Source organism: Vipera berus (assembly GCF_964194415.1).
Source record: "Vipera berus genome assembly, chromosome: 2".
Lineage (NCBI taxonomy): Eukaryota > Metazoa > Chordata > Lepidosauria > Squamata > Viperidae > Vipera > Vipera berus.
Genome location: NC_138203.1, coordinates 230,897,347 through 230,923,988, shown reverse-complemented (window position 1 = coordinate 230,923,988; position 26,642 = coordinate 230,897,347). Strand labels below are relative to the sequence as shown.

The window sequence follows — 26,642 nt, the reverse complement described above, 5'->3', positions numbered from 1 at the left end:
ATTAACCTTGTGAACGCTCAAGCTTCCTCCTTCCATTATATATTCAAGATGGACACTATTTAATATTTATTTGTTATGTATATGTAGGGGTGTGGGTCTATACGTATGTTGTATATAGTATGTTTAGGTGTGTGTCGTGTATGTGTTCCACTTTGAGAGCAGGTAACTAAATTTCATTTTTGATGTGTGTTGTTGTGCCCACAGTAAAAAAAATGACAATAAAGGTTATCTTATCATCTTATTTTATTTTATCTTATCTTATCTTCTTTTCTTTTCTTTTCTTTTTTTCTTTTCTTTTCTTTTCTTTTCTTTTCTTTTCTTTTCTTTTCTTATCATCTTATCTTATCTTATCTTATCTTATCTTATCTTATCTTATCTTATCTTATCTTATCTTATCTCAGATAGGCAAGAGATTGTCAATTTCCTATCCCTTATATTTTAGCAGAGTTTATTCTTCTACATGTTTAATAACTGGCTTTCATCATATACTTCCTCATCAGGAAAAAAATAATTTATTTTTATTACCTGCATTCCAATAACCGCATAGATGAAAAACAACATAGCTATCAGCAGGGCAACATATGGTAGAGCCTAAAATGAAAACAAGTTTGAAAATAATAACTTGCATCTATTTTTGAAGCTATTACACATGGACTATACATTTTTCTCTTTTTAATTTCTACTCATCGAAAATAAATATACAAGGACTGGCAGGGAAAGCTCTACAGTTATTTAAAATGCTATCAACACATGAAGGTATGTTGTACTAAATTACGCTAATTTGCTGACTTCAGTGTTGCCTGCTATTTCGGGGTGGTGACTCAACATAAAGCTGAGTCTTATTTTATTTTAAATCTTATTTTAAAATAATGTAGATAGGATTACACTTTATGATTAATAAATTCTTTGGAAACTAGTATTCCAAAATTACTAATAATTTTAATTAGTAATTTCCATCTTATTGAACAATTAAGAAACACGATGGCAGGAAGTCTGAATGAAGAATTAGCATGGTTGGAATAACAGCAACAGTTACAAATTAGGTTATTATTCTCAGTCTGTAACCATAGGCACACAGAAAATATGCCTCACTAAATTCTTGTAAAAATGTTTAATTGTAAAAATGTTTAATCAGAACTGCAGGCACAATTTAAATGCTATGTAGATTATTATATCATTCAGATTTAATTAGATATAATCAAACCCCTTATCAGAACCTTGTTGGTTAGTTGTGACCTTTAAAGCTCTACATGATATGGGGCCAAGATACCCATGGAGCCATCTTCATCCCATCACATCAGCCCATCCCACCTGATCAGGCAGGGATGGTATGTTACAGACCCCATCATTTAAAGAATTCTGATTGGTGGGTTCTAGGAACAGAGCTATTGCCCACCTATTATTCTCCAGAGATGAGGCTGGACCCCACTTTCCTGGCCTTCCAAAAAGGAGTTAAGACATGGCTCTGCCATGGTTTGCCCAGGGGAATATGTAGCCACGGGCCTGGTTAGTTCCCTGAAAGGCCTCCTTTGGCCTTTTAACTAAATTTAATCTCTTGTCTCCTTTTAACACTTTTTAAAATGTTTTAGCTTTTATATATACTGTTTTATCTTTTAGCATTTTATTGTATACCACCAGTCCCTCTTTGAGGGAGCTGGGCAGTACAGAAATGTGAAAAATAACTAAAAATAAACAAAAAATAATGTAATTATTATATATTCCAGTCAATATGATGCAAATCCAGATGTACATGCATATATATGCATATATATGCATATTCATGCACATGCACACACAAAGACAAACACACAGAGAAGTATATATGAACAACAGTGATACACAGAGATATTGAACCTCTTGATAATACACATCACCCTTATTTATATTGTATTTCACTCTGGATCACCATGCAATACCTAATACATTGCATTTTAACTAAAAAAAAGCAATTATTTTAAATGTTACGCCTACCTGAAATGACTTAATAAATGTCCACAATAAAGTTCGGATTCCTTCTCCCCTGCTGAGGAGCTTCACTAATCTCATCACTCGGAACAGACGGAAAAATGTGATGGAGATTCTAGCGCTGTCTTCACTGTTCTATAGGGTATTATACAGAAATCAAATCATGTAAAAGCCAGAATACAGGAAAGAGAAAAACAATAACAAATGCAAAGGTGAAAGGTTGGAATATATGTCTCTGGGTCTTTTTCAACTTTATAAGCATGATGTGACAGGAAAAAAATTACATGCTGGTACACAAAATCCGTAGAAATGCTTCACTCATCACATGCATTTCCATGCTTTCTACATAGTTAATAGGATCATGTTGAATATGCCTGTAGTAAGGTTTGATAGGTACACTGACAACAAAATCAAATCACTGCATACATTTTTCTAGGACAAATACAGATAAACCAGTGGAGGAAAGAATAATAAAAAGAATAAGCTTGAAGTAGAGGTACAATCACTGGGGTTAGTTTGCTATCTTACCCCAGATTCATCAGTTGTGACAGTTTCAGTTGGCTTTGGCTTTAAAAAATTAAGAACATTATGTATTAAAATCAAAGTAAAGATGCTGAAAAATAATTCTACTTGACGATACTGTGAAGATGGGGGAAAAGAATTCAAATTAAAGTTTCATAATATGATGCTGATTAAGAAAAAAAATCCTTTGGACCTGTGCCTTCATTACTGACAGAACTATGCAAAATGCTATGTTCCACTATAGTAAGATACACTTTGTTATCATTGAATGATCTGACCATGGTTGATTATCATGATGGGCTTCCCTCTAAAATCAGACATGTCAAACTTGCGACGTCACGTGATGTCACGCAATGTATCGGGACAGTTTTGCCATTGCTGACCATGGGGTGGGCATGGCTTCCACGTGACGCGTCCGCCCCATGGGCCAGCAGTTTGACACCCCTGCTCTAAATCATCCTTCCCCCAAATGATGTCTTCCATATCTGTTGGGATCACAGCCCCCAAATTTCTTACCATATTCATGTAATTTGCAGAGTCCCAATGCATCTGGAAACCATCAGGTAGGGAAAAGCTCTATTGCAGGGCTTTTCAACCACTGGTACGGGTACCTGTGGTACATTGGCACCTGGCCGGTGGTATGCGACCATCCTAGAAAAGTGGTAATGGGGGAGGGGAATGAGCTAAACCAGTGGCAGCACCGCACAAGCCTGAGCGAGAGACAGCTGGAGCTGCAGGGCTGTCAGGGCTCAGCAGAAGTGCCAGGATCAGTGCCGAGCTCCAGCTGGAGCTTGGCGCTGATCCTGGCGCTTTTGAGCCCAGAAGAAGCGCCAATCAGCTGGAATGTTGCAGCATCTCCAGGGTCTTGTGATTTACATTCAGATGCTTGGCAACTGATTCATATTTATGACGGTCACAGTGTCCCAGGGTCATGTAAAGTGGCCAAAACCTGTTGCAACCACCCAGCAGATTGGGGGGGAATAAAAACCAAACACCCCACCCCCACCCCCGCTGCCAATCCTCAACAGAAATGCTCAACAGAAATGCTCACAACAATGAAAACCTCGGACAGGAGGAAGAGCACCACCGGGTGGCCAGGCAGGGGTCTTGCTCAGCTGTGGCTTGGGGGGGGGCACTTTTTTCAGTGCCATTGTAACTGAGCAGTCACTAAGCGAACTGTTGTAAATCGAGGACTACACTTTTTTCCTCTTTTTTTGGTCATCAAGTTTTTGACACCTTGCTAGGTGACTGGTGGTACTCGGATATTGCCATATCCTAAAAGTGGTACAATGGGTGAAAAGGTTGAAAAGCCCTGCTCTATTGATCCACTAGTCTTCAATTTGTGGGTAGCTATCATAACTGAGCTGGGAGCTGATGGCATAGAAGTAACACTATCACAATTTTTTAAGGTGAGAAGTTGTAAAGAGAGGAACAGAGAAAGTGAAACAGAAAAGAATGGTGTCTCTCTATAGAAATTATTGCCCTTTTTACTATAAAACTTAGAAGTATTTGAAACTTGTTTTGAATTTGATATTTGAACTCTAATACTGTTGTTTTGGTTAACATAATGATTCATAACAGAACAGAATTTGACAAAGGGCTGTTGAGTTATTCGCTGGCGGTGGACATTCCATAGAATGGTGAACTTATAAGTAATGAGTATGGTCTATTCTAAGATAAATACTTGCCATTCTGTCTGAACAAAACAACAGTGTATTGGTAACTCTGATGGCACACTTGAATTTAGATGGATGATAATTCATGATTTATAAAAAGTTATGCTTTCAGCATTATTCTGATTTTTTTCATAGTACAGAGATCTGAATGCTTAGCAACTTCAGATAAGTCCCTGTTTTACAATCTATTTCCTGCCTTTGTGCCCTCTAGATATGATGGAACTGCAAATCCTCAAATTTAATCTGGGAATTGTGCATGTTGCAATCCAGGTAATACTGTAGGGTATGAAGTTGGAGAAGGTTAACCTATATTATCCTACAAGAACATTTTTTTCAAGAACAGTATAGGCCAGGGGTAGGCAACCTCGGCTCTTTTATGACTCATGGACTTCAACTCCCAGAATTCCTGAGTCAGCTATGCATATCGCGCACGTCATTGCAATTACATTGGGGAGACAGCAAAACGACAGGACTAGGGTGCACGAACATAAGCTCGCTATTAGAAGACAAGAACAACATTCACAGGTGTGGGCACACATGGCTACACACAACCACGTCTTTAATCTAACAGGGACCGAGGCAATTGCCAGTGACAACATTAAAGGTGGCCGCTTGTTTAAGGAAGCTTGATTTTCAAACCACTCCTCTATCAACCGGCACATAGACCTCCCCCCTGCATACCAGGCACTAAGGAACTGGGAAGAGGAACGACATGCGCGATATGAAGGCAAACAGCGCAAGCATTCACAGAGCGCCTCATTGTATCAAAATCAAGATTGCACAAACACACAACCACCCTGCATTTTAGAACACAGGCAAGAAGAGCAGCAACTATTTAGAACCTCTGGTATAAGAACATGGGTAATGACTAGAGCTATGGCTACAACACATGGAACTATCAGCAATCCACTTTTGACAACAGACACTCAGAGACAACTACATCCCCAAAAAAGGAAGTGCGACAACTCAAAGAAATACGGCCGACCTCAACAAACAGACCGGTGACATGCTCCATGAGCACAGTGCAGACACCAACAGTAAACACACACACACACACACACACACAGACACACACACACACACTTTTCCAGTCGTGTTTTATTTTACTTTTGATTGCATGTATCTATTTGTAGCTTCTGTTTTCAGTTTCATATTAGGTTGAATTTAAATTTTTGTAGTTTTTCTGAGTATATTATTTATTTCTCTGAGCTTATAGACATCTTTGGAATAGGGAGTGAAGGCACATATGAAAAATATCAAGAAGGCAGTTCCAAGCATGCAACCAAACACTCTGCTTTTTTCTGTGAATTGTGAATGCAATGCATGTTTTAAAAGGGACAAGATGTTCTGCCATCTTGCTCTGCCTGAACGCACTCGGGGTAGAAAGTTGGGATATAAATTAAATACATAATCACAAAATAATTTTGAAAGGTTGCACAGAATTGTTAAAGCTACAGAAATATAGTACTGAACTCTCATAAAATATACCTGATATATTTAAAAGCCCTAAGCAGAGAAATAGCACACTTCCACTGTTTAAGTCAGGGGTGTCGAACTCAATTTCATTGAGGGCCGCGTCAGCATTGCGGTTGCCCTCAGGGGGCCAGGTGGGTGGGGCCTGGGTGGGTGTGGCCTACTAGGTGGGCATGGCTAGAGTGCGTATGGCCTACTGAGTGTGCATGGTCAGCTCTACATCGTTCGCGTCAATGGTGCCTATGGGGGCCTGGGCAGGAGTGGGACAGATCTGAGGGTCTCTGGCAGAAGGAAGGTCTCTGGGCCAGGGCCAAGGCAGTGGGGGCCGTTCCCTCACTGTTTCCAAGATGGCTTTGCGGGCCGCATGAAACCACTTCGCGGGCCAGATCTGGCCCCCGGGCCTTGTGTTTGACATGTCTGGTTTAAGTTGTTACTGCTACTCCTAAATTTCAGATGAAATCTACCTTCCTGTAATTGTGACCCATGTGAGCTTGTCATGTGCTCAGTGTAGAAGACAACATTGGAAACAAATTTAAAGCTTTTAAAAGATGTAATTGTTCCTTGATGTTCCACATTGTTTGGACTGCATGTTGAATAAAGTTTTGATCATTACATTTTAGGAAGGACACATGTAAAGTGGAACATGTCCAAAGGAAAGAAATCAAGGATGGTAAGATAAGCATTTCATCTGGACACAATAATTGTCTTCAAGTAATCAAAGGGCTGCCATATAGAAAACAGGTCTATGCACCCTGAAGTACCATCACCCAAATGTGACTAAGGAAGAAAGAGAAATGAGATACAACAAGATCTCATTTGATTCTTGATCCTGATCACATGATATGCATAATTTCGGACTGTGGTTACTTGCTGCAGTAAGTAACAGAAGAAAAAAAGTCTGGTTTTATTGGCAATGAGGAGCTTTCCTTTTGTTCTTACTTGACAAGAATCATATCTCACAGCAAACATCCCTCCATGCTTTATGAAGGGTTGGTAATCCATCATTCAAAGTAAATACCATTGAATAAATATGAACCTCCTCTTTCTTCCATATCACCTTAATTTTAAAGTTCTGTTGAATCAAACAGTTTAAACAAATAATGAACATGCTCTTAAAATACTCTACAGTAGCTATCCAAACTATTTCTCAGCTTGACATGTTAACATTACCATAAGTTCTTATAAAGATAAATATGTCCATAGTGAATTTTCCAAAACACTTTATTTCTTTTTCCCAACTGAGAAGGCTAACTAATTGCTAATACTAATTTCAGAAATCTGGCACAACCACAGGTATTTGGCTGTCCCAAGAATAAAAGAGAAACAGTGTAAAATATATTTTCTAATTGTTCATTATACTTTTCAACTTCAGAACATAAATTTCACAAAAAACTCACAATCGTAAGCCTGTATTGAATAATCGAGAATGAATCATTTAGTTATGTAGAGGTAGAATCTGTAATGGTGATATATATTTTTCATCAAAACATAACTAAATAAAGTAATTGTACAGCTTTTAACAGACAGTATTTTAAAAAAATGCTAGTGATTTTAATAGACTTTTTAATTATCTTGCTTTTAAAAATTCTTAAAAATAAAACAAACATGAAAACTAGTGTCAGGGCCATTAGGTAGACTAGAGCAGGAAATCAACTCCACAAGAAGGCTAAAAGTACTTTTAGTGAGATAATCATAGAATCTTGCCAGCCTGATGCTTCTGAATCTTATCTGGCTGTTGTGGACTTAAAAAATGCTTCAGTCCTTTCTGCCAAGGTAATCCTTTTCGCATATCTCTGACGAAGTCATTTCCTTACTCCTTATAGCCAGTTAACAGAAGCTCATTCTTGCTTGATAAATTAAATCAAAGCAGTTGCCCCAAATTAAACATGAGACATTTGTCCTTAATAGATCAAAGATACAAAACCACCTTGCTTAGTGACCACAATTAGACCAGAAACTATGGTCACTTGACTGCCACTGTTACTAAGTGGAAACTCATGTACCTGTGACTGGCTTAAGACCATGGTGGTTCATGGTCATAAAGCACATGACAGAGACTTCCTCCTTCTCTAGTAACTCTTTTGTCATAAGCCAGGTGCAAAGAGCCCTAGTGGCAATCACATAGTTATGGGATGCTGCAATGCTCATGCTGTAAATGTGAGGATTGGTTACTAAGCTATTTTTTATCAATGTGACTTTGAACAATTGCTAAATAAAGCAGTCAGTGAACGAGGGCTTCCTGTACTTTTTCTCCCTCTTATGTTCCAATGAAATCAGGAAAGAAGCTCCTTAATTCTTCTGAATACTACCTTGCTTCCCAGAACTTAAAGAAAGTTTCAGCCCTCTTTGTTTATAGAATGGTTCTTGCCTATTTCCTTCAAGGTCATAACCAGGTAAGTATATTCTGGAGAAGCTATAATAAGATAAAAATAAGAACCTCTTTGTATGCCAGCTTTTGTACAGACACTGCTTTTTTAATTAAAAAAATGTAAGCATATTTCTTAAGGGCAACTGAAAATATTTGAAGGATTTATCAATTGTCTGCACGCCAAATAGATAATCGCAATAACTCTTCAGTATATCTCATCAGTTCTGTAGCCAAAATCTGAATCTCTTGTCTGAGTATCTCTTTTAAAAGTAGGATACAAACTTTAGGTATTTTGAATTTAATACTGGATTAATTTGAGCCCCTCACAATATTTCAGTCACATCTCTCTTTACAGTACGAGGATAAAATAATGAAATAAAGGCTATTCCCACAACTCTGAGTTCTTTGGAAAAAACATAATGATGAAAAATATAATACATAAATTTTATCCACACACTGTGAAATGTAGACATGTACAACACTGAGTTCAGAAACAAATGCCCAATCTTGTGTCCAGAAGCAAGTAGAAGACAAAGAGAACTCAAACATCACTCTTGTTCAACAAATCAACTAGTTTATTTGTTCAAATCAAATGCCATATTAGCATGGCACTCCAAATCCAGATATAGTTGAGTGCTGTGAAGCTTTAGGAATCGCTAAAGGAAATTTCAGGCACTATTGGATTATGGATGAAGCAAAGTGAAACTAAATAGCTTATCCAAAAATGTATCTATACTAAGACCATTGCTGGTACACAAACTTAATATTGTGAATTTCTCAATTCACAATTATATTTTAAGATAAGATGAAAATAGTATTACAACAGAGTAGTTAAGAAAGGAGTGTGTGATTGTGTATGCATATATACATATAACATATAAATGATTTGGAGCTTACTGAGTACACCCAGTGGAAAAATGCATTGTAAGATTATAAATAATTAGATATAATTTATAACAAAAACATTCAGACTGAAAAGCTTACAGCTGAGCTTTACATTCTAATAGTAGGGTTTCCTGTAGCAAAGAATTTTTTTATTCTGGATTGATAGTGAAATATTCAAATATTATGTATCTGTTTCTCAGATTTAGTTGTGACGTTGACATAAGCAATGCTGTTGAAGTATTCTCTATGTACCTCTTGAACACAGAAACAACATTCTTGCAAAAATCCAAGTCTTGCCCCTCCCCCCCAAAAAAAGTCAGAGAAAAAAGAAGTATTCTAAGTCCAAGGCTGGTGTTTTTATTCGCTGTTTGGGGGAGCCACACTGATGGAAATACAGGTGTGTATATCTGGCAGATTAAAAGTTTCTTTTTTATCTATCCCTGTGTGTCATATCTTTGCCTTTATCACCATCAGAGCACTTTAAAGAAGCAGCAAGCTAAACATTTCTCACCAACAAGATGTGCAGGACAGATGTACCCCTCTATCCATTTCCTTTTCAATGAGCAGAAGGGGAAGTTGGCAGTGATGTCCACCCAGGACTTAAAAACCACAATTGCACTAAAGTTGTAGCCAAATCTCTCAAAGCGACAGAAGTGTCCCCACAGAAAGCCATTTAAACTAAATCAGGACTGCACTTTTTATAACCCACAAAGCCAAATCTAGCCCAGAGGTGACTGCAGGAAAGGTCAAAGGGGAAGGGGTAGAAGTGAAGGGAAATGGCCGAAGCAGGTTTGTGCTTTTGCACCACAAGTTCCATCCCTTTTGTACAGGCACTGTGACATTGCACAGATGTTCAAAAAGAATGGAGTTTGTGTCAGAATAGTACATTGCTCATTTTATTTTGACAAAAGCAACAGATCCTGTAGCGATCCCTATTCCTATTCTATTAGCCATATGACTGAATTTAAATTATCATTAATATTCCTAATTCTTAATACTTCACAATAACATTTATAATTCTAGTTATAAAATGTCTTCACTGAATTTGTAAAGCCATTTATAAAATATGATTATTAAAATTTGATTAATATACAGTATACTTTATCAAAAAAAATTGTTTGCAGTACAACCTAATTTTCTTGGCTTTGTTCCACCCTCGTGGAGAGCAATTTAAACTGAACCAGGTTTATACAACGTATGACCCATCAAAGAGGTCACTCATTGTGCCTGAAAAAACTTATGTTGTGCAGGTGTGACCATATGGCCTTTTGAATGTGATATCTCAATTTCCATTAGAAGTCTTTGTCATAGGAATGTGTGACTAGAATTTATGATTCCTCTTTTAATTTTGGGGCATAATCTTCAGGTATTACTGTAGGAAAGATGGAACTCCAATTTCCACACAATGCATAAAAATCCATCTCTTAATAGGAGGGGAAAGGATGTATGACTCTTCCAGCTACTCTTTTTTTACCCGGGTGCTAAATGCCATTACTTTGTATGGGGAGAACAGGGTTACTTACATTAACTTCGGTTATAGCAATATCAACGACGCTACCAACAACAATTAAGGCATCAAAAGTGTTCCATGCATCAGTGAAATAGTGCTGTTAGGACAAGCATTCAGTAGCACGAGAAAACAGAAACAGAAAAGAAAGAGAAGAAAAGGACAGTGTTATAACACAGAAACACAATGTACCCAGTACTGCATCTTTCCATCTCAAATCTGAGAAAACGGGAAGCAAACTATGAATTATGTCTGTCCTGCATTTGGAGTTAAGAACATATCCAAAGTTCTGTGACTTGTCCAAATAACATAATAAAAGGGGGGAAGGGAAAACAGAGATAAAGAAAGAGCGCCGGGGGGGGGGGAGGGGAGGGAAGGGGAAAGAAAAAAAGAGAGAGAGAGAGAAATAGCACAGTGGGACTGCGGGTATTTGCCGGGAAATACTCACATCGGCTTCACTGAGAACGATGTCTACTATGCTGCCAAGAACGACGAGGGAGTCAAACGAGTTCCAGGCATCACTAAAATAGCCCTGAACAGAGCAGGCAGGGTGCAAATGTTTGTAATTACATATGAAATGTCAGAATATTTGCATACTTCTGTTTAACTTTTTCATAAACAGAAAATACATCAAACAAAAATTCTGTGGCCTCATGAGAAGAGAATAAACAATATTGCCTACTGAAGGAAAGGCTTATATGTGACATGATACCACTGCCATATGTCAGCAGAGTTCTGCAGCAGATGGTTTATGTTGTAAATATGGACACAGGGTACTGGCAGTATAAGAAAAGAATATCCTCCACAGTGCTCCAATGAGACTTCACTCCAAATTAACATCAACTTCTAAAGTAGTTACTGTTATGGATGAGAACTACCACAAACCCTGATGCTGCCCGAGAGTACCAGTTTGCCACCTCACGTTTAAGCTGTTGGGACACCTGATAGCCTCCCTCACAATTCACCTTTCACTGCCCAAATGCATCTCTCATATAACATGCTGAAAGAATGGCTGCCTGTGTAAAATCCTGGTGGACGGGACAATTCAGAGGAGACTATTAAAATCTAAATATAATTTCATGCTTCTATGTAGTTTACTTCCGCAAAGTAATATGTTGCATCACCAAACATAAATAAGTGTTATGTTTTAAGGAGAATCACCCCAAATCTCACCATGTAGATAGAAACACAAAAAAATGGCTTACACAGTGCCAGACCATTTTCCACAATAGTGTATTTTTTAAAAAAACTTTGGCTGTGTTTACATGGCATGCTTAACCCATTATTGGTAGGGTTAATGGTTAGTGTGCTGTGAGAACAACTATGCTCAAGCACGGGGTTAGAAAGAGATAGTTTTAACCAAAAACGGTGCTGGGATAGTTTGCTAACAGTTTCAAAGACAGTTTTGTAGTAGCTTAGTTTCCTACAAATATGACTCACTTTGGGTAGAAACGGTTTGAGTCAGTTATGTGATATGAACTGATACATAGTCTAACCAATTGTTTTGAAAATGGAAAATTCTCCAGATCTAACTCAGAAGGGCTAATGATTAAACCACAGATCTTCTGCATGAAAGCAAGTATTCTAGCACTAAACTATGTTCCTTCCGATATTATGTATGATTAGTAATGTCCAAGCTGAATTAAAAACTGAACAAAGTCCATTTGGCATACAATATAAGAAATTATAAGGATGAGTGTGAAACTAATGTGCAACACATAGATCCAGTGGCAGTTTAAATCAGCTTTTGTTGTTGTTAGCTGCAAAGTCGTGTCCGACCCATCACGACCCCATGGACAATGTTCCTCCAGGCCTTCCTTTCCTCTACCATCTTCTGGAGTCCATTTAAGCTCACGCCTACTGCTTCACTGACTCCATCCAGCCACCTTATTCTCTGTTGTCCCCTTCTTCTATTGCCCTCAATCTTTCCCAGCATTAGGCTCTTCTCCAGTGAGTCCTTCCTTCTCATTAGGTCGCCAAAGTATTTGAGTTTCGACTTCAGGATCTGGCCTTCTAAAGAGCAGTCAGGGTTGATCTCCTCTAGGACTGACCGGTTTGATTGTCTTGCAGTCCAAGGAACTCACAGGAGTCTTCTCCAGCACCATAGTTCAAAGGCCTCAATTCTTTGGCGCTCAGCCTTTCTTATGGTCCAACTTTCACTGCCATACATTGCAACTGGGAAGACCATAGCCTTGACTATATGCACTTTTGTTGGCAGGGTGATGTCTCTGCTTTTTAGTGTGCTGTCTAGATTTGCCATTGCTTTCCTCCCCAGGAGCAAGTGTCTTTTAATTTCTTGGCTACAGTCCCCATCTGCAGTGATCTTGGAGCCCAGGAAAATAAAATCTGTCACTACCTCCATTTCTTTCCCTTCTATTTGCCAGGAATTGAGAGGGCTGGATGCCATGATCTTGGTTTTCTTAATGTTAAGTTTCATCTCAACTTTTGGACTCTCCTTCTTCACCCGCAACAAGAGGCTCTTTAGTTCTTCTTCACTTTCTGCCATTAGAGTGGTATCATCTGCATATCTTAGGTTCTCCTGGCAATCTTAATTCCAGCTTTTGATTCATCTAGCCCTGCCTTTCTCATGATGTGCTCTGCATATAAATTAAATAGGCAGGGCGACAGTACACAGCCTTGCCGGACTCCTTTCCCAATTTTGAACCAATCTGTGGTTCCGTGTCCTGTTCTCACTGTTGCTTCTTGACCCGCATATAGGTTTCTCAAGAGACAAATAAGATGATCTGGTACTCCCATCTCTTTAAGAACTTGCCACAGTTTGTTGTGATCCACACAATCAAAGGCTTTAGCATAGTCAATCAAGCAGGAAGTATATGTTTTTCTGGAACTCCCTAGCTTTCTCCATGTTCCAGCGTATGTTGGCAATTTGATCTCTAGTTCCTCTGCCTCTTCAAAATCCTGCCTGTACTTCTGGTAGTTCTCGATCCACATACTGCTGGAGTCTAGCTTGTAGAATTTTAAGCATAACTTTACTAGCATGTGAAATGAGTGCAATGGTGTGATAGTTTGAACATTCTTTGGCAGTGCCTTTCTTTGGAATTGGAATGTAAACTGACCTTTTCCAATCCTGTGGCCACTGTTGAATTTTCCAAATCAGCTTATATGACTCTTTTTAAAAAATAAGGTTCTTTTCTCTTCCCAATTGCAACATGCAATTAGTGCCTCTTTAAATCCTCAAAATAGGAAATAAATAAAAAAAACAAGCCAGCAGAACTGATATTTCCAATTAAGAAATATGTTCAGTCTTTGTTGTCTCAGTAACATGTGCTTCGAACTTCATGACTGAAACAAAATATATTACTTGATCAGCACAATTCAGGAGAAAAGCCAGACAAAAGCAAACCAAGTTGGATCATGAGAAGACTGCATTCACAATAGAGGGGGCTGAGAAGCACGTCAGGCAAAGCATGGGCACTCCAAAATGTTTGCCAATCCTTAACTGGAAAGAGTTTGAATGGTCTTACTGAGTCACTATAAGATTACTGGAACTTTAAACTGCATGTCACATATTAATCACTTAAGGCACACCTTTCCCATGCTCAATATTGTTTTCAGCAATGTGTAGGGGCAAAGCAAGCAAATACAAATAAGAACACAAGTAAAAGAAATTGAGACAATTCTGGAAAAGGGAAAAATGCAATATATGGACAAGTCACAGCAATTAAACTTGCATCACACATCCCATAACCTTCATCACTGCAATAACCGAAGATGGAATTACTTACTAGGTCTCTTTTCTTTTTTGGCACACAAATCTGATACACAATGGCAAGGGAAAATAATTCCACATTTGGTTACAGAATGCTTGGTTTTCACAACCTCATGAACTTTGCAAATAATTTATGGTATACAATTTTTATAAACTGGAAAACAAGTAGAGGAATGGCTTGTGGCCTAAAGTATGATGTCGTCCCCCTACTCCCTCAGTGATAAGTTGCAGGGCTAAACCCCCGATGACAAGTGTGAACTGAGCATGCTCATTTGGAAAAGAATTCCTAAGTTCAAGCAGCTATTGGCAAAGTGGAGACTCTTGGCTCAGCAGACATTCTGATTCCGTAGGTGGCCTTATATGGAAGAGCCTATCTTCTAATGGAGGTTCATCTCCATTCAGCATGTGGATATTGGAGGACTAGATTGCCATCAGTTATGAGACATGGCATGGTTTCACTCCTAGTTCAAAGTACAATTGATTACATGATGAATGGCAGAAACTATTATGCATCTACAAAGCCTGGGATTAGATTGGATCCATAACCAAAATAAAAATCTGATAGTAGCTTGCATCCAAATTGTTATTTTTGAATAACAACTGGGAATTGTTAAACTTTGTTACACTACTGAATTTGAAAAAAAAAGTCATATTTAATTGCTGGAGTCGATTTGCTTATTTGCAAACTGTCCATAAGCTACACTGCTTCCAAATGTGTCAGTGCCCACCTACAAACATATGCCTGTTCTTTTTGCCCAAATTATACATAAAAAAATCTGTGAAATATTTGTGGCATAAAGACACTGCCTGTTTTGTGTTATACTATTACAATGGTTAAACATGCCTTGACACTGACATTCAATATGTTTGGGAGTGTAATATATGTTCAGAACTATGAAAAAAAAATAGTGGATTTATAACTTTAATATATTTCTTATTTATATATTACCAGCAATACATTTTTTTTAAAAAAATAATGTTTCTTCATTTTATTTTCTGCAGTTGCATTAACACTGTTATCAGATTTGAAGATACTGATTTGAAGATTTGCTGAAGATACTATATTAACCATGAAAAACTTTACATTTACCTACTTATGTGTGCTGATCTAAAGAAAAAATACTCGTAAATTAAAAAGAAGCAACTAAAAAAGAAATGCTAATTAAATCATACATAATCTCTTACCTTCGGTTTAAATGCAATGAGTTTCAGAACCATTTCAACAGTAAACACTGCAGTAAACACCATATTCAGAATATCCATTGCATCATTAAAAAGTTTAGACTGTCCATAGTGCTATGAATAAAACAAATGAGAAAAATATTAATATTTTTTCGGGCAATCAAAATAAACAACACATTTCTAACACTCTACTGCATCTCTTGTACTAAAAAGATTAGTATGAAATCATATGTTGTTAATATGTCACATGGAGAAGTTAGGAAAGTGCAGCATAAAGGCTACAAAACAAGGAGATGCTGAGTTCTAGTCCCTCCTTAGGCACAAAAACCAGCTCTGCGACTTTGGACCATTCTTTCTCAGCCCAATTCACCTCACAGGGCTGTTGTAGGGAAAATAGGAGAAGGAAAGTGTATTAACTATGTTTGCCATCTTGAGTTATTTATAAAAATAATAAAAGTGGGATTAAATATAAATAATTAAACAAACATTTGACAATCACTTATTACCCAGCTACAAATAGCATTTATTTGTTGTCTCTTTCTAAATTTACTGTGAAATAACATAATGACATCGAAGTAAATTATTGTTCCCTATAAGATATTATTTCTCCCAATATTAGGAAATAATTTATTAAGTCAATTATTTATCAACTTTTATTAAGTCACCCTTATCTTTATCTTAAAAATATCCTTTTTCTTAAATCCAATTGTTCTTTACTCCAGCTCCTTAAAAAGATCAATCACTACTGATATTAAATATGATAATCCAATTAAGTTTGCTCTTAAGCAAGATTTGTAAACAATTCTCAAAAGCTAGCTTAACATTAAATCATGATTTCTTTTAACCAAATCATGTTGTTAAAGAAACCACAATGCCTGGATTTACATCTTAATTGTTTAAAAATCATAATGATTACATTTGCAAAAAAAAGCACCAAACTAAAACAAAATGAATAAAATCATGACTTGGCATAGAATGTAAATTCAGGTAAAACCAGTAAAAATGAACTGACTAGCTTTGACCACAATTAACCTGGAAGGTGAAAATTGGCTGGATTGATACATTGTGCTAAAATGCAATTTCTTTTCATTTTGGCTTGTGGAATAAGCCAGAATGGCTAGCCCTAACCCCAATCCTAATCCTAACCTTTTCATACTTGTGCGATAAGATTGCAGACAAGTACAGGTAGTCTTTGACTTACCATCATAATTGTGTCCAAAATTTCTATTGCCAAGTGAGACAGTTGTTAAATAACTTTTGCCCCATTTTATGACCTTTCTTGCCAGCTGCTTCAGTGAATCAGTGCAGTTGTTAAGTTAGTAACATGTTTGTTAAGTAAATCTGGCTTCCCTGCTGGTCAGAAGGTTGCAAAAAGGGATCACAGGACCCTAGGACACCGTAACTGTCCTGAGTCAGTTGCCAAGTGTCTGAATTTTGATCATGTGACCATGGGGATGCTGCAATGACCATAAGTGTGGAAACGACCATAGGTCACCTTTTCAGTGCTTTTGTAACATTGAGCAGTCACTAAATGAACTGTTGTCAGTCGAGGACTACCTGTATGCAAAAGTATGGGTTTGGGGTATTGACTGTGATGTTCATTTCAGTGCTCATTCCCCTTGTTCACCGATGGATAGGTTCACAGAACATTTTAACCTCAGAGCAAATGTGATGGCTTAGTACGAACTATGAATCCATATATCTCACTGTGACAGTTGTTCAAGGATTGGTTGAAGGGAAGAAACACACTAAATGTCTCCTTCAAATAAAGGATTAAATATATGCCATTGCTGTTACATAAGGAAATTTAGAATTTTTTATTTTTTTTAAAAAAAATCCCTTATGGAACAGATTTTCTGAATAATTATAGGAAGGTCTGGAGAATTTGATAACAATTATAAATGTGGCCAAAAGCATTGGTGTCTCCTCTCTTTTACAATTTGCTGTGAAACAAGTTGAAGCTGATACAAATAAATGGCGTCCACCACTCTTTATTCCACAGTCCATAAAGCAGACACTGTGCTTTTGATATATGACTTAACATATTCTTGTAAATAATAAAACTGGAACTAAAAATAATTTTCTTAAGATTTTAGTAAAAAGAACAATAATTCCAAAACCACAAATGAAATCCACTGTTGCACGCGAGGGTACTTTTTGCTCCTTTTCTCTGTACCATCTTCCAGCATTCCTAAACAGCATTCCTAAACAAAATGGCCATAACAAATTTCTTAGGTAAAGTGGCACCTTGTTTCATTCCTACCTGCATAGCCAAGCAAAGGGTGTTGAGCATGATGAGGACAAACATGATATATTCAAAGACAGTAGAGTTCACCATATACCAGAATTTGTACTGATAAGGATTTTTTGGAATGTATCGACGCAGCGGCCGGGCTTTCAAAGCATATTCTACACACTGACGCTGAAAATAGTAGAAATATCAACATCATAAACAGGAACTGCAATCTTGTCCAGAACTATCTGTCTGTGATTCAAATTTTTATTTCAGAAACAAATCCATTAGTGGACAGCTCCATTATATCAACAATTACATCCCATAACAGAACCAAAAGGAAAAATCCATTCCAAACATAGTGGAAAAGTCACCTAGAACTAGATTGTGATCACAATGTAATTGATAAATCCTGTGCTTAAAACTGGCTTTTGGATCTGTAGCTCAAAATTTGCTTAGTAATGGCAAGCAAGGAAAAATTAGGCTTCTGAAGATATTAGATTATAATATTTTAAAAGGTGCTGTTTTATTACCTGATTTTTGTCAAGTTCACAGTTTTTGTATTCTTGTTCTCCCTGTTCTTGGAATGTGACAATGACAAAGCCAACAAATATGTTCATCATGAAGAAAGCAATAATGATGATGTAGATGATGAAAAAAATAGAGATTTCCACTCTGTAATTGTAGATCGGTCCTACATTCTCTCCATTTGAATCTATAGCTTTATAAAGAAGCCTGCATATTAAAGACAAATGAACAACAAATTCTAACATTATGAAAACAGCAATTTCTAATTCTGGTTTCAATATTCAAAAGTACATTTTGGAAGGAAGATCCTTTCATGGAACAAGAGGCCAAGATGCCTATCACTAAAGGTCCCCTTATACGATTCAAAGCATGTTGAGTATTAATTTCAAAGGTGAGCTATCATCCTGGTAACAATGGAAATGAGAAGGACTAGTAAATATTTTTATCATATTTACAGTCTGTTTAAAATGTAGAAGATGTTCATATCCCCTGCTCCGTTAATGGTACAGCTCTGTAACATATTGTATCTATAAAATGGTACATGTTCATTACATCGAGGCAATAGTATTTCTAAGAGTCACAGTCACAGTCTTCCCCCAAATAACCTCTGAAAAGGCCAGTCAAAACAAAATAAAATACTCTTTTGTAAATGATACACTTACGCAGGCCAGCCCTCAAAAGTAGAAACGGTAAAAAGAGCCATCATAGCAGTAAGGACATTATCAAAGTTGAAGTCACTGTTCTGCCATTGTCTCTCTCTCACCATTGGAATGTCCATATCTCCATCTTTATAAACAATAAATATTCCCCTATTGAAATGGTTGAAAAACAAACAAACAGTTACTAGGGCAATTGACAATTATTTTAAATTTTCCATATTTCTTAAAGTGCACCTATGATAATCCTTTGCATGTTTTAGTAATTGTAATTAATAACAGAAATGGGGAATCTTATAGTCCCCTGAAATTATTCCATTTTTGGTGGTATTTCTATTGTATTTATAGCCCAGCTTTATTCCAAGAACACTCATGGACAGCTCCCCTGATTTTATAAACAAGTGTCTGAAGTAGAACCTAGAATTATAGGGCTGGAAGGGAGTGATGGAGCACCTACAATTCTGAGAGGTAAGCTGTTCCATTGATTAATTGTTCTCCCTGTAAGAAAATTTCTCCTTACTTCTAGATTGGATCTCCACCCAGTACTTCCACCCAGTACTTCTTGTCCTGTCTTCTGATGCTTTGGAGAATAAGTCAATACCCTCTTTATTGTGATAGCCCCTGAAGGCTATTATCATGTCCATCCTAATCCTTTTCTTTGATAGGCTAGAGTCATACTGAGATCGTTCAATTGTTCATAATCTAATTTAGCCTCCAGACCCTTTCCATCTTTGTTGCTCTTCTCTGCACACTTTCCAAGATCTTTTTTGTATCATGGTGAACAGAGCTGTATATTGTAGTACACGTGTGGACTCACGAAAGGGGTATAAAGCAGTATTATCACTTCCTGTGATCTTACCTCCATCCCTCTGTTGATGAAGCCCAGGACTGCTTTGGCTGTTTTGATAGTCGCAACACACTGCTGGTTCATCCTCAAGTGGTGGTCCACTAGGACACTTAGCTCTCACAGTTACTACTGTTGAGCCAGGAACCACCTATTCTGTATCTACATATTTGGCTTTTTTCTACCTAAATGCAGGACCTTACTTTTCTCATCACTGAACTGGATCTTGTTGGATAAGACCCAATGCTGAAGTCTGTCAAGATCCTTTTGAATCTTGAGTCTATCTTTCAAAGCGTTACCAATTCCCTCCAGCTTATCTGCAAACTTGATGAGTTGCCCTTCTAGCCCCTCATCTACATCACTTATGAAGATGTTGAAGAGAACTGGGCCCAAGATAGAATCTTGGGATATCGCACCACATGGTTTCCTTCACATAGATGTAGTTCCATTGAAGATATCCAATTACCTCTGGGGTCTACTAGGTACTTGAAGCTCTATATTTCATCAAAAGTCTGATACCGTAGGAACTATATTGCTTCTCAGCAACAATTGGAGACCCCAAAGCTTCCCATTTCTTTGTTATCTAAAAAATGCAGATAGGAAAATGTTCTTACCGACAGTCCACAGGATTTTGCTTTGCTTCATCTGTGCATCGGTAGAATTTTCCCTGTGCATAAAAAAGCAAACCAATTGAATCTAGAGCACCATTCCTATTTCAAAAATCTCTATAGAACTCAAACAAGCCTCACAAAGAGATTTCACTATGCTCTGGATATTTTTTCCTTGTTCTTACCTTAAACAGCTGGACCCCAATACATGCAAACATGAACTGGAGTAGAGTTGTAACGATCATGATATTACCGATAGTTCGAATGGCAACAAAAACACATTGAACAACATGCTGTAGAGGAAAAAAAAAAAAAAGAGAGAGAGAGAGAGAGAGAGAGAGAGAAAGAGAGAGAGAGAGAGAGAAAGAGAGAGAGAGAGAGAGAGAGAGAGAAAGAAAGAAAGAAAGAAAGAAAGAAAGAAAGAAAGAAAGAAAGAAAGAAAGAAAGAAAGAAAGAAAGAAAGAAAGAAAGAAAGAAACAGTTCAATTCTCACTTGGTATTTAATCACTATACTTAATAAATTAGCATTTCATTTTTAAGTTATCAATAAAAGATTTAATTTCACATTTTAAATTTTACCTTATTATTTCTATACTCAGAATAGGGACACAATATTCCATAAATTCATTCTCACCATTAGGCAGTCATAAATAGCATATAAAGAAGCTAATCATGAAATATCAAATATGTCTAAATCAAGTTCTATTGAACTACAGCTCAATGATGCTAGTTCCCAAGAAATATGATTGGGACCTCAAACTTTCATTGCTAGAGTATATGAAAGAAAGGCTTTCATTCCTAGGTAGTGTCAAAATTAACATTTATTTTAGATAAGCTAAGATCAAGATTAAAGATCAAGGAATAGGATGAGGTGATGGGTATACAACAAAGCACCATTGGAATTGAGAAACAAAGAAATCCAGACAAAAGACAAAACACAGGAATACATCACAAAGCCTCTTGGTTAAAAGTTTGGAAAAGAGAAAGGCATCATTCAAACCATTGAGAAATATGAATCTCAAAATGATACAGACAGAATGCTGGATTTATTTGAGCTAAAAGTCCCCAAGGCATTTTTTTAAGGTAACCTCTATCGAAGCAATTGACATATTAAACTATTATTATGATTTTGTTTATAAACAGAATATACACTTTTCAAAGAAAATTCAGATAAAAACCTTAAGTCCTTTTGCTCTGTTAATAGCCCTTAATGGTCTTAAGACTCTTAAAACTCTTAGAATCTTCACAACTGATATAGCACTTGATCTAGATGAAAAGTAAAACAAACATTAGCTTGACATAACTTAATGCTACTCAATTAATATTATAAAGTTACATAATACTTATGCATGCAGCAGGCCATTAATTCTGAAATTTGTTTCCAGTAAAAAAATAAACACTGTTGGGTTTGGGGTTTTTTTCTTATTGTTCTACATCTCTCTGATGCAAAAGAATTTTTTGGAACGCTTCAGCAAGCCATTCCTTAATCCTTCTAAAACTTGTTTAATGAGTTTAATAGTGTACTAGTAAACAAAAAGAATAAAATAAGGTATACTGTATGGCCGCAAACAACTTGTCCATCCAGGTTTTTAATAGCTACACAATTCGCTTTTCCCTCTAGACGTAAAAAAACCAAAACCCTCTGCATTTTGATCATGTGGCCACATAGGGATGCTGTAACCATCGCAATTATGAAAAATAGTCATAAGTCACTTTTTTCAGTGTTGTAATTTTGAACGGTCACTAAACAAATTGTTGTAAGCTGAGAACTACCTGTATTAATCCTCTTTTTCAGAACTGTGATCACTCCTTATTTGTTTCTCCAAGGAGTTTCACAATAAAAGTATAATTAAAATGTTAATGATAAATCTAATCCCTAAATGACAAAACATTTTGAAATATAATATAGGCAATATCCAGTGCAGTTGAATAAATGTGATCAAAATGGAAAACCTATATAACAGTGATTTAATCAGCCTAAAACACAATTTTGAAATTTGAAATATCAAATGGGGAAATAAGTAAAGAGCATGAACTAATAAACAACAGAGTATTAATCTTGTGAACTCTAAAGCTTCCTCTTCCATTATGTATTCAAAATGGACAGTGATTAATATTTATAGGTTATTTATATGTAAGGATGTAGGTTTATACATATGTTGTATATAGCATGTTTAAATGTGTGTTATGTATGTGTACACTTTGAGAGCAAGCAACTAATTTTCATTTTTAATGTGGGCCAATGTGCCCACAGTAAAAAAAATGACAATAAAGGTTATATTATCTTACCAATATTAAAGAAAAACATGTTTTATGCTTGTGATACTAAGATTAGGGAAACGATGTAACAGGACTTAATGAAAGTGATGAATACATGCATGAAGTTGAAGATGTAGGTTTGTTTATAGAAAGATAGGCTAAAACGTTTCTCAGAAAATCTGGACTCACATAGATTGTAAGAATTTGTAAGTTATTGAAACAGAACTCTAGGTATTGCAAAATACCTATGACTCTTTCTCAAGGGAAAGGGATTGCAATTTGTTAGTCATCAAGTTTGGTATAGGATGCCAAGCCCACAAGATATGACCATTTCCGTATAATGGGGAAATAGTACTATTTCTATTCAAATCATAAACAAACACAGTAAAAGACAAAACGAGCAATACTTACTGAATGCCAAATGACACAAGGGAAACCCCTACTACCAACAAGTCTAGCAAGTTAAAATAATTCCGGCAGAAAGACCCTTTATGAAGGAAGGCTCCAAACACAGTCAGCTGAAAACATAATAGTCCCAGTTTGAATCATTTATAGGTTGTTTACAAGATGTCTGCAGAGGATGAATGTTGCTTTCTATATCATTCAGAATGTAAAGAAAAAGGGGCTCTCTCTGTTAAGATTAAAAATCTGATCTAATGCTACACCACAGCATTTTCAAACATCAATCAATTACTAAATAAAATAAAATACCAACATCTCAAAAACAATCATGGTTTGCTATCCATAGCTTTCATGCTTACATAATGTACTTGCCAAACATTTAGTTTTAGTCCAAAGGTGCTTTTTCAAAAGGCAGCTGGACTTTCTTGTTTTTCTTTGAAGATGTTTCGCTTCTTACTGAAGAAGCTTCTTGGATGAGAAGCGAAACATCTTCAAGGAAAAACAAAGAAAGTCCAGTTGCCTCTTGAAAAAGCACCTTTGGGACAACCATGACCTGGATGACCGAGAATCTCCATAGACATTTTAGTTTTAGGTTTTTACATAGCACAGCTTTCTTAGAAGAGGGTTACTAAAATATAGAAAAAACACTGTTATACATAGTGATATATGTTCTTGCAAAGCATAACAGTGCTTTGCAAGAACATAATAATATACTATTTTAGCTCTATGTAAATCTATTTCACAAAAAGTAATGAAAGTAAATGAAAGATAACATGTTCCTCCTCTGAAAATTTAAGTTCTTTTATGATCTTTCCTTTTTTTTTTAAAAAAAGAGAAAAATCCATCACAGAGAGATATGTTTTCCTTCTGACAGATTTTAAAAGCAAAAGGGTTAAAATAAGCTGCCAAATTAATGTGATGATAAAAAGGAAGTTCTACATGCACCCAAAGGTTTGAAAAATATATTAAAATTTTAATAAAAAGTATCCTATTTGCATAAGTATATGGAAGGTAAAGAAAAAGTAGCAGACATTATTGCTAAAGTTGTGTTTGAATTAACAAGGATCAATGAACAATTAAATACCTTTAATAGGATTTCCACAGTAAAGATGGCTGTGAAAGCATAGTCAAAGTAACCCAGTATCTGCAAGGCATAACATGCCACAGTGAGACATTTATTTACAAGGGTTCATGCTAGAATTTACAATTTTGGATACATATTCATATATACTGTACATTCTAGAAATATTCAACACAGTCTTCTTATGGGAGTTTTCCGACTTTCAAGTCTACCAAAATCAAATCTATTTAGGTTTTTTTTTGAAAGTCCAGCCACATACACATACAAAAAATCATGAAGAAAGCTACTTTTATCTCCTAGGACCAAAATTTATACAACTAGATATATGATTACTTGTAATAAAATTAATATAATTTCACATGGATGGAATTATTTTAATTATTTCAATGTTGATTACACTGAGGATCCTTTCCATTCTCCTTGGTATGCATATCTAGAATTGCTACGGTGACTTTTTTTTTTAAAGAAAATGTTTCTGAAATCATGGCACTGGAGAGATCTTATCATTTGTGGGCATGCTTAAAGTGAAAGCGGGTAACTGTATAAAAAGTGACATTGCCAAACAATTATTAAATGATTTTAAGAAAGTGGAGAAATAAGCACCTTAAGTTACTACTTAAGGCAGAGTGTCAAACTGGCGGCTTGTGGGCCGGATGCATCACGTGCAAGCCACACCCACCCTGGCTCCACAAAGGCAAAAAAATCACGATATGTCACAATATGTCATGTGATGCGATCAAGTTTGACACCCTTTAGTTGAATTCAAATCTGTTGAATACATAGATACGTCCATGCTATTTTCTGGGCAGATGTAGTTTGTTGCGATATTTTGTACATTCCTAGCCTAGTACATACAGTAGTCCAAGAACTAATGAGGTTGACTGTTTTCAATATTCCATAAATGCTTATTTTACAAATATAGAAAAAAGAAACTTTATCCCTGTAAATTTCTTGCTTCTGCCTTTATGTAGAAACAATCATTGAAACAATACAGAGGAGTCTCAGTAAGTCTAAATGTAATTTGAAACACACACAATAATGATGATGATGATGATGATGATGGGAGGGACCTTGGAGGTCTCCTAGATCAACCCTCTCTCAGGCAGGAAACCCTATACCAGGGGTGTCAAACTGCCAGCCCACAAGCCAGACGCATCACCAGGAAACCACTGCCACCCCATTTGCCAGCAATGGGGAAAAAGTTCCGATACGTTGCACGATGTCACATGACGTCGTGAGATTGACATGTCTGCCCTATAACATTTCAGACAAATGACTGTCCAGTCTCTTCCCAAAAACTTCCAGTGTTGGAGCATTCACCACCTCTGGAGGCAGGTTGTTCCACTGATTAATTGTTCTAACTGTCAGGAAGTTTCTCCTTAATTCCATGTTGCTTATCTCTTTGATTAGTTTCCATCCGTTGCTTCTTGTCCTGACTTCAGGCACTTTGGAGAATAGCTTGACTCCCTCTTCTTTGTGGCAACTCCAGAGATATTGGAACACTGCTATCATGTCCTCCCTTGTCCTTCTCTTCATTAAACTAGACATACCCAATTCCAGCAGCCATTCCTTATATGTTTTAGCCTCCAGACCTCTAATCAACTTTGTTGTTCTTCTCTGTACTCTTTCCAGAGTCTCAACATCTTTTTTACTTCATGGTGACCAAAACTGGTTACACACACACACACACACACACACACACACACACACACACACCAGAGATAGGAGAAGTGGATGCACTCCACTTTGAGATACTTTGCATTGCAGAAGCAATATACCCCACTTCAGTGTTAGGATTAGAAACATTGAGCTGGAGTTCATCTTCCCTGACAGGCCAATTTGTTTCCAGAAAAAGAGTTTCTTGTTATTACAGAGAGCATAATATTGGTGAGATATGGAATTCTTGGTGTTCTGGGAGATTGGTTGTCTGTTTGCAGATATTTCCTTACCTAACTAGGTAACATCATCATATTGAAGATGTTCGCAGGTGATGGTTTCTAGTTGGTAATGAAACATCAGCAAGCAAACAGCCAGGCTCAGAGAGCACCAAGAACTCCACAGTTCAACCCTGAACTCCAGATATTCTCTTTGGCTGGAATTGGGGGTTACCAGTCATCCAAATATTATTAATTCCAAGGATAAATCTAAAGACACCACCCGTGCGAATGCACAGAAGGAGACTCATTTGAAATTTATAGTCTGAAAAGGTAGCACTGAAACAGGTGAAGCAACTATCAAATCATCTAGGCTCATAGCATTCCTAGAAAATTTTATAGTGGTGGCCGATTAGTTAAGGCCAAGAAGGCTTAGCTAATTCACAAATTATAGACAGGCTATATATTAGATTATATTTGTGCCATCATACTGTGGGAAACTGAAGGGATATTAATTTAAGTAACATAAAATTACATTCCTGTAAATTTCAAGCAATTAACATTTCCTTGTCAAAAAAATAGCCAGGGCTGACCCTGCGCATTATCAACTAAGTTGGAGCACTGGGGAACTACCAGAGGACTGGAAGAGAGCTGATGTAGTTCCAATCTTCAAAAAAGGGGAAAAAATAGATCCAGGAAACTACAGACCTATCAACCTGACCTCAATACCTGGGAAGATCTTGGAAAAGAGAATCAAACAACGAATCAGCGAACACCTAGAGGCAAATAAAGTCATTACTAAAAGCCAACATGGGTTTGTCAAAAATAGATCATGCCAGACAAATCTTA

At 36.7% G+C, this 26,642-nt stretch overlaps 1 protein-coding gene across 3 annotated transcripts in view; it reads right to left on the bottom strand.

The window, feature by feature from the left end:
- The window catches only part of CACNA1D (calcium voltage-gated channel subunit alpha1 D), a 274,845-nt gene that overhangs the window by 71,718 nt on the left and 176,485 nt on the right, over positions 1–26,642 (bottom strand). For 2 of the 3 annotated variants that reach the window (XM_081321938.1, XM_081321939.1), the window contains exons 21-32: positions 23,923–23,982; positions 22,848–22,954; positions 21,356–21,443; positions 20,363–20,470; positions 20,184–20,236; positions 18,732–18,878; positions 18,075–18,276; positions 17,572–17,730; positions 15,312–15,422; positions 10,413–10,496; positions 1,972–2,100; positions 526–591 (exon numbers count right to left, since the gene is read on the bottom strand). In XM_081321938.1, the coding sequence (XP_081178064.1) occupies positions 526–591; positions 1,972–2,100; positions 10,413–10,496; positions 15,312–15,422; positions 17,572–17,730; positions 18,075–18,276; positions 18,732–18,878; positions 20,184–20,236; positions 20,363–20,470; positions 21,356–21,443; positions 22,848–22,954; positions 23,923–23,982 (1,314 nt within the window). Of the gene's footprint in view, positions 1–525; positions 592–1,971; positions 2,101–10,412; positions 10,497–10,844; positions 10,929–15,311; positions 15,423–17,571; positions 17,731–18,074; positions 18,277–18,731; positions 18,879–20,183; positions 20,237–20,362; positions 20,471–21,355; positions 21,444–22,847; positions 22,955–23,922; positions 23,983–26,642 lie in introns of all 3 variants that reach the window. The other variant, XM_081321940.1, reaches the window with a different exon arrangement.